The sequence below is a fragment of the Orbicella faveolata genome, unplaced genomic scaffold, assembly GCF_042242905.1.
Source record: "Orbicella faveolata isolate gen_17 unplaced genomic scaffold, um_ofav_v1 contig_34, whole genome shotgun sequence".
NCBI classification, from domain to species: Eukaryota; Metazoa; Cnidaria; class Anthozoa; order Scleractinia; family Merulinidae; genus Orbicella; species Orbicella faveolata.
The window spans coordinates 16,194,497-16,210,202 of record NW_028301563.1 but is presented as its reverse complement, the minus strand read 5'-3'; the positions used below and the strand labels follow the sequence as shown (position 1 = coordinate 16,210,202).

General features: G+C 42.1%; 2 protein-coding genes across 2 annotated transcripts; one reads left to right on the top strand and one right to left on the bottom strand.

Annotated features, from left to right (window-relative positions):
* Positions 1–591: 591 nt before the first annotated feature.
* On the bottom strand, positions 592–8,299 carry LOC110041599 (extended synaptotagmin-3-like). Its single transcript, XM_089299065.1, has 3 exons — positions 6,295–8,299; positions 3,539–3,775; positions 592–2,659 (listed from the first exon to the last, which is right to left on the bottom strand). Exons 1-3 carry the CDS (start codon positions 8,007–8,009, stop codon positions 2,281–2,283), a joined length of 2,331 nt encoding a protein of 776 aa, XP_089155191.1. The 5' UTR covers positions 8,010–8,299; the 3' UTR covers positions 592–2,280.
* Positions 8,300–11,463: 3,164 nt separating this feature from the next.
* Positions 11,464–15,266, top strand: LOC110041549 (extended synaptotagmin-3-like). Its single transcript, XM_020746847.2, has 2 exons — positions 11,464–11,767; positions 11,908–15,266. The coding sequence occupies exon 2, from the start codon at positions 11,934–11,936 to the stop codon at positions 14,226–14,228; it is 2,295 nt and encodes a 764-aa protein (XP_020602506.1). The 5' UTR covers positions 11,464–11,767; positions 11,908–11,933; the 3' UTR covers positions 14,229–15,266.
* Positions 15,267–15,706: the final 440 nt, after the last annotated feature.

The following is a 15,706-nucleotide window of genomic DNA, read 5'->3' as shown; positions in this document are numbered from 1 at the left end:
AAAAATATGAGGACTTTTCCGTCATTTGTGGCGGTGCTTTCCATTTAGCGCCATTTAGCCTAAAACTATCGGAAATATTGTCCCGAAATTGTGGATCCTCTCTAGAAATACTCTTATTTTTCTGTTCAGAATGGGAGGTCAGGAATGTCCTTACCATTTGCTCGTTTCTCCAGTTTCTCGTCTCCATCAACGGAAAACAATTACCGGAAACTGGATAATAAAACAAAAAGCGCCACCTCTTTCCACTGGTTTGCTGTTTTGGAAAAATCTTTACATTATCCTACAGTCAACCCAACTTGGTTTTATCTGTCGAATAGTAAGAATCCCCCTGCCCCCCTTTGTGACATTGTCCTTAGGTTCTATTTCGAGCCATCACATTCTAGGCTTTCGGATGGTCCAGTTCTAGTCCTCTCTCTGACCTCTTGCGTGACAAAGAGAAGGACTCCCTCCAAGTGCAGCATGTCCATAACTCCACATGCACATCGTGGGAAGCCTGGGGACGACACAGTCGCACTCTGGGAACGCTTTACCAGAATCTCTCTTTCAAAATCACTAGCAATCACATTAAAGAAACCGTAAGACTAACGCGTGTTTACACAGCTACAAAATGTGTCTTTTATTTGGCAACCTCAATACTTATACATATAAACTTCGTGTAGATTTAATTTAAGGATTTGCTTTCTAGGAAAGTTAAAATACTCTAATCTGTTCAGAATATTAAAATATTTTGCTCTTGAATTTGTGTCATTCAAACCACGAACCATGGTTAATAAAAACGACTTAGTACATCTTACTAGAATTTAAAACTTTCAACTTTCCCTGCATAAAATATCTTCTTGATTACTGTTGTTGCATATACGCTACTGTGTTTGTGTGCATAAAAGTATACAAAACCTCCCTTTTTAGTGTAAAAACATCTAGAAACGCGCAGCCGAGCTACAAATCAGACAAGGGAACTGGGTAGAGAGAGACAGCTAAACTCGTTCGCAATCAGCACCAAGAAACGGAACGGTTCTATCGCGCGTGCGCAGTAAGGTATTGAGACTAAATTCCTCCTGCTATGTGACTGTGGAACATTTCTGCACACGGGCACCTGCTTCCACCTGCGTAGACTGGACTTATTTATGAAAACACGCAGAATTCTTCATGAAACTGCTCCTAGCTCTGTCTCGTCTCTCTTTCCTCCTTTCCCGTTCTGTTCTCCAGCTTGGACACTGTAACTTGTTGACGGAGTTTACATAAAAAAGTCGTTATTTAAAAGAGCTCAGTCACGGTATTTTGAGTTATTTTGGCCACGTGCAAAACCACTTTTAAATCGAAGGAAACCTGAAAATAGTAGTTTACTAAGAATTATAATATAGATAGGACCCTGATCGTGCTCTGATTGGTCAAACACCCATGTTTTATCCGAGTGTAAAACATAGAAAAAGCGTGTTTTATTGTTATTCGCGTGTAAAATCTATATCATAAAGCAAATGAAGAAGTCTACGCCGTGTATTACACTGTGATAAAACACTGCGGACATTTGAGAACACTCGAGAAATGTAGAAAACACGAGCCGCAGGCGAGTGTTTTCTACAAATCCCTCGTATTCTCAATGCCCGTCGTGTCTTATCAGTTTAAAACACGGGTTAGGCTTCTTTATTTGTTAAAGAAAAACAACAAAGAGATAATAGTAAACCATAAGGGAACAAGGATGGTTAAGGATGGAGAAGATTAGCATGGATTATAAACGACGAACTTGAAAAATATTGGCTAAATTTTTCAAGATGCGCCAACTGTGACGTCGCTCCTTAAGTCAGTATTACATGCGGAAATACTAAGGTTCACTAGTTTACCCTTTTTGAATGAAAAATATAGAGCCAGTTTTCTCTTTGCTTACTAAGAACCATTCTAGACCCTGAGGTGCCCATCACTAGGAGAGTGCAACTACACCATGTTCCTGTCACGGCGTTTTCACAGACCGATGTATTTTTATTTTGAATTTACTGCGAATTCAGACCCCCCCAGGAACCTCAGTGACCAATCACAAACACGGACCTATTTTTTAACTGATGTCATCACTTCACCGGTAGATTAAAAAGAAAAACCGCGTTTTTTTTCTTACCGATGAGCGCTCATGTAGACCGGAACTGACCTATTTCGCGGGAAAAGAAGCCTAAAAATAGACCGGTCTGTGAAAATGCCGTCACATAGGATTAGTATGGGAATTGCACGCTCCTAGTGATGGGCTCCTGATACACTTTCGTTTAGCTTAGGCGTTCCATACTCACTGACTATTCAAGACGTAGGGCTAAACTTCCTCAGCTCGCAGCTGATGTCGCATCCTTGAGTGAGAGCCTTTTCATACAAATCCACAACAGCGGTTCCGATCAGGCGATTCCGCGCCCGCCCAATCGTGAAACCGCGGTCGCTCTTCACAGTGGCCTCTATCTTCATGTTTCGCAGCTGATCGAGACCGACAATGTATTCGAAGGTCTCGTTGAACACTCCGTCCAAGGTTCCCTTGAGTACGCTGGTGACGCGCCGGGTGCGTTTGGTGCGGTCTGGTAACAAGTACAGGCGGACCAGAGGATTGGTATTACTGGGGGTGTCATGTGATACCAGCGACTGCACGCTCTTCACGGTGACGTAAAGACGGTTCTTCAGAAGGCTGTACCTGGAAAATAAAAAAGATAAAAAGAATAGCTACTTCTTCATTTCACGTCTATTACAGGTGTGAAAACAAAATCATAATTATTTCAAACATAACATATCACGAACTAAAGCATAGTTAAGTATAAACTCTTATTCTTCGGCCATTTCAGCTTGAGTAAAACTAGAAAACAAACTGCGGTCACAAACATGACAAAACAACGCATGTTGTAAAAACCTTGATTTAAGAACTTAACGTTTCGTATGGTTCTATAGTTAAGTATGTTCCAGCCCAGTGGCTCAGCTATACGCTACAGCTATGAAATCTAGTCCAGCCCCCCAAAAATCATTTTTCGGACTGTTCTAACAGTTTGCCTGTACTCATTTACACAACAGGGTGGAGAGAAGCCCTGATAAAGTTACGCCCCATCCACACTACGCAGCAGGAATTTGAAAGCGGAGATTTCACTATGAAAACACTTCAAATATTTTCGTCCACACTACGCCGGGGGAATTTAAAACCGCAACAATCACCGGTCAATTTGGATTTGTGTTTGAGAAAAACTCGGTATGGGAAATCACGTGATTATCGTGACGCCGTCCGTTTTCGAAAAGCTCCGTTTTCAAAATGTTTTCCGTCCACACCAAAACAAAAAGCCGGCGTTTGTAAAATTCCTCCGCTTAGAAGAGGGTTTTTGCTCCGTCTCCGTGACGGATTAGGTATAGGACGGTAGGCCTAACCGTAGAAATAAAGCTACGTTTTCAAATTTCTCCGGCGCAGTGTGGACTCTGCCTTAATTTGCCCAAGAACACAACACAATTAATCCGGCCAGGGCTCGATCCATAACAACTTTCTCATACCATCAACCCTTAATTTTCCTCCTGAATATTACTGAACTATTACTTTAACTGTAGATCGAGGTGTCCCTTGGTAGACAGGTCCTCCCTGGAGCCGCCATGATGGCTATCAGGACCATAAACACTTCCGTCATACACACTTCCGGCGTCGGAATCTTTGTCGTGTTCCCCGTGCCCAGTGCCCTCAGGCTGTTCATCCGGACTGACTCCATTGATAACAAGCTTTGGTATTGGCTGCATGTCGCACTTCTTGACTCCCGAATCAACTTCGGCGACGCTGTCCCTACAATGGTGAGATCAGCTACAGCTCAGAAGCGATTGGTCAAATCGTACACTGATACTAACTTGAGTTAATTCTCCCTATTGGTGTACTCAATTTCCACACCCTACAACCCCCCCCCCCGGCAAAGGACCACTAGTATTCAACGCGAAAAATTCCATACCGATGACGCAGCACTATAGACTTCCGTGAAATGATTGTGATTCGTTGGTACTTTTGCGCGAAAATTCAATCCAAGAAACAACGAATAAAAACGAATGAAAGACTACACACGCATGTACGTTGGAATTCTTCAGGTCAATTCTTAGGGGTATCCGGCCGCTTTTATCCTTCGGTTGTCTCCTTCGCACAGGTTCTGGACTCGTCACGAAGAAACGTTGCGTGACGAACCTAAAGGAAGACTGCGTGGAAGGTTAATACGCCAGAGGATGAATTTACCGCACCTGAAAAAGGGCCTCTGCTTACGTTCTCAGGCTGCAGTGAAACCTCTCGCGGAAATGAAACCTTAGCAACTCCATTATAACAGTATGAAATATGTGAAGAGTGGGCGGCTATACACAGGTTAGCTTAGGCAATTGTGAGCAGGGGAACTTATAAGCTCTATTTCAAGGTGAGATAAGCGTTATATGGTAAAGTAAGATGCTCTTGGACTCTCCATTTACAAGGAAAAGTGAGCGTAGATTTCCTCGAGAGAGAAAAGAAGAAAAGGAGAAAAACATGGGAAAAGAGGAACTAATCACGAATCCAAACGAAAGCGCAATTATACAGCGCGCACTTTGACGAAAGTGACAAGAGTAATCTTGAACACCTCGGTATTTTTCAGCACTTTCGGAAAAAAATATTCATCATTATCATCATTACCACTACTAACACCAGAAGTCACGCGCGAACAAACGACAACAGCGAAAACTGTAACGCAAGTCACGCGTATTAGTACCACACGTTGAACTGCATAGAAGGCGAACTAAATTCCAGTCACACAACACAAAACACACCATTGGATTTCGTAAAGGTAAAGAGATGTAGCATTTGCACTACAAGAAAAATTGCATTTTGGCGTATCACGCTGACATTCGATTGGTAAAACGAGGTTGTATGGGAGGTTCAATTATATAGGTTCAAGTGTAAATAAAGCTCTTATTATTATTAATTAAATAACCGCAAGTAGGATGAAAATATAAATGAACACGTCGCGCATTTCCTTTGTATTGTGTACTGACAAAACATTACGACTTTCTCGAACAGAAATCGATTTGTAAAACATAAGCCTTTCACAAAGATGGCCTAGGGTTCGTCACGCAATATTTTGCGTGACAAGTGTGTTGAAAGTTAGTGGGAGATGGGTTAGCCGTTAATCTTATTGGTGATCTCTTGAGGAATAAATTGAGGCAAAGCCATCTTCAAGCTAATTAGAATGCCAGAAAAAGTACACACCCAACTTGAAACCAACACCAGCAAAAAGTGAAACAGACAACTACCACAAACAGAAATTTAATGAGCATTTCATCACATAGCGATTACAATATATTGACTATTACGTGAAAACTGTTTAGGACTATGAGCTTCATTACAACTTTCAGCTGAAACACCAAAACCAATTAACCCTTGTATCCACAGAACACCCAAGCAAAAAAACTGAAGGGGAATTTGTCCAGGAAAATAATAATTTAAATTAAGGTGAAAAGGGAAAGGAAAAAGTGCCACATCATACCTCACAAAAAATTAACTGAATGATCTTGATGTTAATGTATTTATTAATCATAACATTTTTAAGTTTGAAACTCGCTATAAACCATCAAATATCAACTGCATGCGTTTCCTGTGGGGTACGAATTAAAAATGTAGACAAGAAGCTGAATTCATACTTTCTAGAGAATCTTCTTTGAATTGGACCACAACTGAATATGCAATTATTTTCTTGTAGTGCAATGCTGTATCATGCATATTGAAACCTGTGAGGTGCACATATGAAAATCTTAATTCTCCTTATGTAGTTAATCAACAGGGCCATCAATAAGTTTTAAGTCACCTGTAGCCTTGTTCTCCACACTCGAAGCAAACTTGTTACTTTGTGGGTGAATTCAATCAACAACCGGGAAGTTCACCCGTAGCATCAAGGGAAAATCAAGCATACTCAGCCACAACAGGTGTTACGGGTTATGTTCCTTAATGACAGCCTTGATCAATACATAATTCCACATACACAAGTGAAGAGAATACAGAATATCAACACTTCTTGACAGTGCTGTAGTGATGGGCAGTTCAATTCTCAGAACTAGTATTGAAAGAACTCTACAGAAATCATTAAGGAGAATGGAAATCTTGATCTTTGGTTTCTGGGAGTGTCAGGAGCTGTTTTCAACCAGTAAATAGCTGTAAATGTCTGCTTTAATTTTTCCCCAATTTTTTATAACAAAAATACCTTAAATTTTAAGTTGCAAAAATATTTAATTTTTGTTTTACCAGTCCTGTTTTGTTATATTGAAATTGCAAGCTAGAAAACAGTTCTTACAGCAGGTTACCTCATTCCAGTTTCACTCAGTTTAGTATCCAGTGTTTTGAGCATCCTCAGAGTGAAGCGGCAGGTCAAGGTACTCTTTTCACCAGACTTCTCAAGGGGGAACACCTCCTCTGCGACCAGACCCTGCTTGTTTAGCAGGCTGCAGATATTGAACGACATCTGACCAAGGGTGGTGGTGCCCTTGGCTTCAATTACTTTGATTTCTGCCTCCTGTCCCTCTGGGTCATTCACAAGGAAGCGTAAAGCGTGTTTCCACTCCGTCTTCTCGCCATAGCACTGGAAGGTCTGAAGGGTGGTCTTGCCTACAGTGATCTCGCAATATACGCTTCTCAGGGCTTCCTTCTGCCCACAAGTGAGTGGCAAGGCTTGGGCTGAGATGGGCTTCACAAACAGCGCTGCCACTGAAAGACCCTTCTCTTGGGGTGGCCTGAGGTCAGAGGCAGAGGAACTCAATGGGAACCAACTCAGATTGAAGTGAACCCTTCCTTGTTTGACACCCTCAAGTGGCAGCCAGAGATCTCTGTAGCCTGTCTCGACAGTGGAGGCAATGTCAGTGTCCAGGGAACCGATCTTGCTGTCTTTTGAAGAGGTGTCCTCATCGTAGATGACTGCCTCCACTTCTTGCCCCTCCTGGTTGTCAACAAATGCCTCAAAGGTCTCATCCCACTCGGGGTTTAGATTGTTATTGATGACTTTGGTGCGGAAGCTTTGAGCACCGATGCGAATAATGGCATAGGGATCTGATTTTCCTTTCTTCACAAGGCCGAAGTCCTTCGCGGTCAGGTTCCTCGCTTCCACGACTTTCACGCGAAGAACTCCTTCTGGGATTGGATATTGAAGATCGCTGGCCTCGACTCCAGCGGCGAGCGGAATGGCAATGCGGTTTGGAAGCACCACAAACGAGGCAATCACATCGTCCGTGATTCGGCGCAGAGTGCTCTTGAGGCCGGGAAGATCCAGAACATTCAATAAATTGGTCAAGTCGAATTTCAGCTTGGGCCTGTTCAGGAAGAACACGGTCACCCCGCCGATAGGATTGTATTCGGCAACCAGGGGTTTGAAAATAACTCTCAGCATTCCTCGCAGTTCAATGTTCGACAGGCCCAATTTGACTTTCTTGACCGCTAGCTTGATGGTGGCGTCGCCATTGTAGCACAAATCCATGTCGAATATAAATTCAGACTTCTTGTTTTCGTCTTTGCTGTCATAAGATGTCACGTTAGCGACATATGGCGGCTTGTTCCCGAGGTCGATGGTCTCGAAGTACAGCGTATTCAATGCCTTAGGCATGTTTTTCTGCATTTCGGGTTCGACGCTTTCCTTGAGGATTTTGTAAACCATTTCGCCCACGTATGGCCACATTTGATCAATGATTCCGTTGATCCATTCCGCGCGCTCTTTCTCGGGGAAATAGACCCACGAGGGCAAGTTTTGTATCTTGTCGATAAATGACGTCTGGAGAGCTTTTTCCATACGTTCCCTTCGTTTCTTCTTCTTATCCATTTGAAACTCCCAGCTTACAAACACCATCAGGATCATGATTATCCAAGCGAAACTAAAGTGAAAATGGCCGACCAGCCACAGCGACATCGTCAGGACCAAATAAAGCAGCAATTCTTTGCTCTCGTCGCCCGAAATATGCCTCAAATTGTGCAAAATTCGCTTGTAGGCTGGCTTCCGTGCCGCTGGGGCTGTTGGTGAAGCGGTGTCCGCCATCTTCCAAATCAAATTCTGCGTTTGTGGACAAGGCGTGATCGAAAGTTCTTGTGCAAATCAAAGCTCGGATATTTCTGTCGAAATTAATGCTCTCCCGCGATCCCGCGAGCGTGATTATCTTCACACTTTCCCAACACCAGTCAGCACGTCCTTCGCTGAAAAGCTCTTTCCGTGTGATATCTAGGACACTTATGTCCTTGCTTGGAAGGATAAGTTAAACAACTACTAAATTAACACACAGCTCGCCACGTAACACGCCCAGAACCATCCAGACGAAAAATAACATGCACAGATAGTTATATTCTATTCGTCATCAGGATTCAATCCCATTGTCTGCATTCAAATAAATAGTTAATCCACCAATCAGCTTTCGAGTTTACACTAATTATTCATTATTGTGAAGAGTACCGTGATATGCATCGTCACATTTCAATTTTTTTTATTTTATTATTATTTGTTTTTTTTAATGAGAGGAGGTTTTGAAAATTTAGAGGGAACCTAGGAAGAGAGCCAAAATTTAGTTATTTTACTACAATTCTGGAAGAACATGTCTCACAAAAAGAATATTGGCAATTTTTTTCGCCCGTCAAAGATCAAGTTTTGTGAAAACCCATAATTAGCTGTTCCCTTGTCAATTGCAATAGCGTACAATCTATATTTGTCTTCTGTAAATAAGCACTTAAAATTCAATTTCCGAAAGAAACCATTAAAGTAAAATAAGCCAGGACGAAACCAAAAGAACGATAATTATGAAACAAGTCGCGTTCGTCACGCAAAGCAACAAAGCGCGTGACAGTCATGAGCGCACAGTATGGCGCGAGAGAGGAGAGTGAAAATTGTTATCTGCAACTTTTCGTCAAGCGTAGGCCAATGGGCGTGTTTAAAACACGAAATAAAAACTACGGTTAGCCTAAATGGCGATCCTGAGCCTGAATGTCACTGACTCGATAGTGGTAAGAGCCCGGGGAGTTGGGGGGTGGGGGGGACACTGCCATATTTGGGCTATATAGGTGTGTGCCGCTGTGAAAGGTATGGTTTTCAAGCAGTTTTCTCTAGGATAGGGTATATAAAACAGAGCGTTTGGGTCTATAATAGGGTATAATTTTTCACAAAACTGACTAGTTGGTTGAAGATTTTATCTAGACTAAGGAAACCAGGAATTGCCACTCAAAAATATAAAAAAGTCAAATCGACAAGTTTAAATTTACACAAATCAGCCTCAACAGTGACGATAGATGGGGGAATTTGGGGAGTTTACTCTAGTATAGGGTAGCAAAATTCAGTTGAACTAGCTCTGGTATAGGCTAAGGGTTCCAAGGTCCCAGCAGCACATCCCCACCCAGAAATTCTCAAAGTCCTCCCCTCCCCCCCGCCGCGGATAAGAGTTACGGGCTAACAGACACCCGTACCCCCACATTGACTCGTAGTGCCATTTCGTCATTTCGCCATTTCATGTTTTAGACACACCCTGGGCCATTAATTGATCTCAGGAGCCTAAAATGCATAACAGTAGTAATATGTCCAATATCCCTTTTCATGTTAATTTTTCCGATTTAAATTACAATGTAACTCAACGTCGATGCGAAGCAATTGCGGGCCGAAAGTACAAAAATTTCCACTGACTTGACAGTGGTTAGCTTTCAACAATAGTAAGAGTTACGGGTTTACAGACACCCGTATCCCACATTGACTCGTAGTGCCATTTCTTCATTTCGCCATTTCATATTTTAAACACGCCCTGGGAATCACAGGAGCTAAAAATCCCTTTTCATGTTAATTTTTCTCATTTAAATTACAATGTAACTCAACGTCGATGCGAAGCAATTGCGGGCTGAAACTACAAAATTTCCCAAAGTAATATAAATGTACTGTAAAAATGCAAATGAAAAAGTAAACCGTGGAAAGGGGCTGTTACCGTTGTGAACTCCCATGTGATAGGGCGTGGCGGGCGGGGATGCCATGCCAAGGTTGACCTCTATCTATTGCTTGTGGGAAAATTTGAACCGATCCCCTAAAGGACCAATCTGGGTGCGACTCAAACTTTATTTGACCGCTAGAAGTTACCATTTTGTACCATAGAGACAAGAGAAAATACACCATTCGTAAAATTCATATCAAACTACATCCGGGACCCGCTCTTGATCCTCACCAGTCAATCAATCAATCAATCAATCAATCAATTAATCTATCTATTAATCAATCAGACTTTATTTTAAGAGGGCTTACACTTAATAGTTATACAACTAATAAACCTTTCGCCCTCGATTAAGAATTATAAAAGACTTATTATGATAGTGAAGCCACCTTAAATTTTCGAAAATATTTAAGGTGTTGCTTCACTCCCTCCGTAAATTTTTTTAAAGTTGCAGCTTGTCATGCTTATAATTGGCACAATTCAATAATGAAAAAATGGTGATACCACCCCACTGCACAGTAGCAAGAGAAAATGAGAGTCCCCACATTTTTTCTTGACAATAGCTAACTATGTGGAGTTGCCAAAAACTACAAATTTGAAGGATACTTTAATTTCAAAACAGTAGATAGCTTAGTTTTATATTAATTTACACAGAGTTAAATAAAATGGTGAGTTTTAGTCAGGTCGAGTTATACAGTTTCTTTCATGTCACTTACGATGATGTGAGATAAGAACTTAGACCTGTTACAAAGTCGGTTGCGCTGGCTAGTAGGCTCTGTATATATCATAAATCATGCCTGTTTCCGGAGTCCACATACGTTTCCAACCCATTTCCAGCTCATCCTCGTCCGTAGAGACAGGCTTGGTCGCGATTCCGAGTGGTAGCTGACCAATTGCAAATTGATCGTGGTCTCTGCATGAGAACCAGACCAGCTCTATTCTCTTTGCACATGCCTCGGTCTTCCGAGGGAAATATTAACAAGAGGACCTAAGAAGCTGTTCGCAAGAACTAAAAAACGTTTGCTGAGCGAGAAAGAACACAGCAACTTGCTTTCGAGATAAAGAAGAACGGCTGGCTGCATAGTGTTTTAAAACTACCAGACTAATAGCTTTGGACAGATACGGAGATATTTAAAAACAGGCGTTAATATATAGGCTGGGCTTGAAATTCGATTAAACGCCTTCTACCTACGCGCTCGAGTACGTCTGAGCGTGTTTTTCAATTAAAGAAAATCCCTCAAAGAAAACCACCTGGCTTATAAAATAAAAACACAATGTGATCGCTTAAACTCAAGTTTCATAAAAAAAAATGCTTGCTTACACTATCCCTACGAAAGCACTTTCGTCAGATTATTTCTCAAATACGAGTAAATGGTGCCAAGACATTTGGTGCAATAATTCACAATGTCTTCCTGTTTGAAATATTTTTTTTAGATACACACTCATTAAACTCGAACCAGCTCTCAGAAAGACGCCGATTAAAAATTCATAAGTGAGACGCATCTGCATAATTTTAAAATTGATGACTCTGCTGGGAAAGATCAATAGATTAAAAGCGACAGGCCATTGGCCCGTTGGTCGATAAAAGCTGTTCAACACAAAGGACCGGCTCAGTTTGGGTTGTCTCGCATAAGACATCTGAACACGTGCAAAAATCATACAAAATAAAACCGATAAATAAATGCAAATACACAAGTCTGATTGAAAAACCTATTATCAAGTCACTTAAGCACCGCCGAATTCATTCTCGACTGGGTATTTTTCCCATTTTTAAAGGATTGTCGGATAATTCTTCAGTGGTAACACGAGAAACTGAATTTCGATTTTTTTTAACTACTGTTCGGTAAGTCCTTGTTTTTTATCGCAATTTTTATACAAATATCCATGAATATATATATTATTTCTGACTCTAAGCCTAAGGATCTTGATCAAATTATACTTTCATATTGCGTGCGATAAATCAATTGACATACTCATTTTCAGGCGAAAAGATCCTTCATTCGGCAACAATGGAGAACCAGGAAAACAAGAGCATTTCATCGAAAATATTTCACGCATTTTCCAGGAAGGATCGTCGAAAATATGTTATTTATTTTCTCGTTGCGACCATGCTGTGGCTCCTCGGGTCTTGGAATATAAGCTTTGCATGGATTATTTTGTTTCTAGCCATCTGCGTACTTGGGGAATATCACTCGGAAGTTAACAAAAGGAAGCGAAGAAACTTACGCGAAACGTCCTACGAACCGAACCTCTCCAAGATCAAAACATTTCCTATACCACCCGTCTATTTGTCAGAGAGCGAAAACGCAATGTGGCTGAATAATATTATTAACAGAATGTGGCCATTCATCGAGGGTATGGCTAGAAAGATCATTAAAGACAGTGTCGAGCCAGAGATTCAAAAGAAGCTTCCCGCAGTCTTAAAGACCCTTTACTTCGACAAGATCGAGTTGGGTCAAAAACCTCCGTTTATTGGTAATATAAGATCGTATTCTAGAGGCAGTTGTTCCGCGCGAGCTTCAGAATTCATAATGGACGTGGATTTGACTTATAATGGGGACGCGCAGCTGAAACTTACAGTGAAAAACGTCAATCTGGGGATTTCAGACTTTCAAATTCACGGACCGCTTCGAATTATTCTAAAGCCTCTCTTGACGGATCAGTCTATCGTTGGAGGAGTAACTCTGTTTTTTCTGAAGAGGCCTAAGATCGCGTTTAATTTGACAAACTTGTTAAATGTATTGGATTTTCCCGGATTGAAGAAAACCTTGCGAGGCATTGTGGATGACGTCATTGCCAGCTTCGCGGTTATACCCAATCGGATCGCAATTCCCTTGGCGGCGAGCGTGGATCCCAGCGACCTGCGGTATCCAATCCCTGAGGGTTTACTGCGCGTCCAAATGTTGGAAGCCCGGGAACTGGTGAAATCAGATTTTTCGCTTATTGGCAAGGCTGCTCCAGACCCGTACGCCATCTTGGAAGTTGGCGCTCAAACATTTCGTACCGAGACGAAGAAAAACGATTCAAATCCCACTTGGGAAGAAACTTTCGAGGCATTTGTGGACAATTCTGAGGGGCAAGAACTTGAAGTCTATCTCTACGACCACGATCTTGCCTCGAAAGATTCTAAACTTGGTCAAGTAGATTTTAAAATTCACTCTGTTGTCGAAGGCGGCGGTCAAGATGTCTGGTTGCCCTTAGAAAAAGCCAAGCAAGGCAAGGTCCACTTGCAGTTGGATTGGTTTGCTCTCAGCAGTGACCCACTACATTTTAGATATACCAAAGAAAACGAAACCGTTGCCGTATTGATTGTGAAATTGATCAAAGCGCAAAATCTCCCGCGTCGCACGAGGTCTGTGTTAGCGAGGAAGATCTTCTGTAGGATATCCGTGGGGAATACCACGTTAGATAGCTTTTGCTCCCACGGAGAAGACACGGAATGGGGACAATCCTTACGATTCTTACTAACCGATCCCCATGAGGAAGCTCACATCGAGGTGATGGAAGGAAACGGCAGCAACAGCCTAGGGTCCATGGTGTTCACTGTTCGAAAGCTGATAGAAGAACCGGAAATGACCCTTCAAGACTGCTTCCGGCTGCAAAGCGGAACCGGAAGTATTGAATGCAAGTTCACCCTCCGCGCACTGAAAGCTATGGATACCTGTGGCGCGCCAACGCCCTTGCTGATGGGCAGGAAGTTCAACGCTTGCCTTGACAACGGAAACTGCCTTCAGCGAGCGGACACGCCTACATTTGCAGCAGAAGTTGAAGTTCAGGAGGAAGCGTCCACCTCTGAGCACAGCTACAGCAGCGAAACTACTGAGAAAACGTCCAGTAGCGGTTCTTCACCCAGTGGAAGCATAGCCGACGATACTTCTAACGGTCCCGAAACTTCCGTTCGGGATTACCTGTCCCGAGGAGAAGTCTGGTTGAAGTTAATCTACGACCATCGTAGAAACCGGCTCGTTGTGACTGTTCTTAATGCAACGAATCTCTCGTCCTCAGAGCCTAAGTCTAAGACAAACCCTTACGTGCAATTAAAAATGCTTCCTTCTCACTCTAAGAAATCCATTCGCAAGACGTGTCCAATTGCTGGTAGTCTTAATCCCATCTTTAACGAGACTTTCGAATACGTGATCGGGCTTGATCAGCTGGCTGATAAGCAGCTACATGTGGCGGTCAAAAACGAACGTTTTGTCCAGTTACCAGTGAAACGAAGAGACCTAATCGGTCGTACTGCAGTAAAACTCTGTGAGCTGAGTTTGTCGACTGGCGTAACAATGAACTGCGAAATAACAAAATAATGACCCCGACTGGAATCCAGTCCTCTCTTGTCTCCAAAGTGATAAAGCAGGAAAACAGAAACACGAGGAACATAATTCAAGAAGTGCGCGGCACATGGATGACCTGCTCCTAAACGACCCGGAAAGACTGGGAACGTCTAATAACAGAGGGAGGGGTGAGGCTTTAGCCGAATGGCAGTCAATTCCTGGTTCTGGCAGTAAAGTGCTTTCTTCTCTGTTTATCCATTCTTAAGATGGTGGAAAGGGCCTGGAGTGTCTGTCCTATGCTGATTAATTTTCTCTCATGCAGGTCTTCACGCGCTGCCCTTGCATTAAAAACTTTGCTGGAAACAGCAATTCATATTCCGATCCAACCGTAACTTCATTGTATTCAGTTCAAAATGGGAATTCTCCTTGCGAGTACAAGCATTTCTTATAGCAAATGCTTTGAGAATTTGGACACTGATTAAATGACCTCACTTGGGGAGGAGGCTTTGAAGGCTACCTTCACCAGTACAAGGCTTTTCGACGGTTAAAGGTTAAATTTTCGATTGTTAAACGGCTGATTGTTAATTTGGTTTTGTTATTTGACAGATTTGAAAGAAGACGGTTAATTTTTAGGCCGTTTGACGCTTCACGTTTAATCCCACTGCGACCTCTCAAAATAATCTTGGAGTCCTAATACAAAGGCAATTTTATTCCAGGGACTGAAAAAAAAATCAAGCTATTAAAATTCAAGTCTTCTCAGTTTAATTATCTTTTTTCGTACAAACACTCGAAACATAGCTACAGCTAGATTTGCTTATTTTCCAACAATACACACTTCTAGATGTCATACAATATAAATATCTCATATACATTTTGTTTCAGCAAAAAACCTTGTAATAACTGATCAGTTATCATCCCTTAGAGGCTACAGTTAAGGCTCGTAGAGTTCTGTAAAGAAGCTATTAATAAAGTAAGAAAGTGTAATTATTCAAAGATTACTGCCATATGTTACGTTTCCCGGCGGATTGACGTTAGGCTATCTTCCAGACAAAAAAAAAAAAAAAAGAAAAACAGTTTTGATTGAGCACGCGATTTTTGTAGCGGTTACTTGCCTGAACAACTGCATGATAACGGTTGGCTACTGACTCGTCCGCAGTCGTCTGACTTGAGTCTCCGACGGAAGCGAGAGTTGACTGATGGAAAGTAATATAGCAGGGGTTGATGGAAAAGAAGAAGACAAAAGACGAGTCAGGGCTGGCTGGGATACTTACACGATCAGTGTTTGCATCTGCGTGAGAATGGGAGCAAAACCGGCGGTAAATCGGAAACAAGCACTAGTAAAGTTTCTAAGTTCTTTTTTTCCAATAAGAGAATACTTGTTTCCAATCAAAAGCAAATGCGAGCAGTCGAAAGTACTCTGAAAGTTATCAGGTCATCATGATGTGATCAGTGGCTTCGCAACTTGGAGAGGTAAGCTGCTAGCTCAATATCTCAGTTTTTCTGGCAACTCG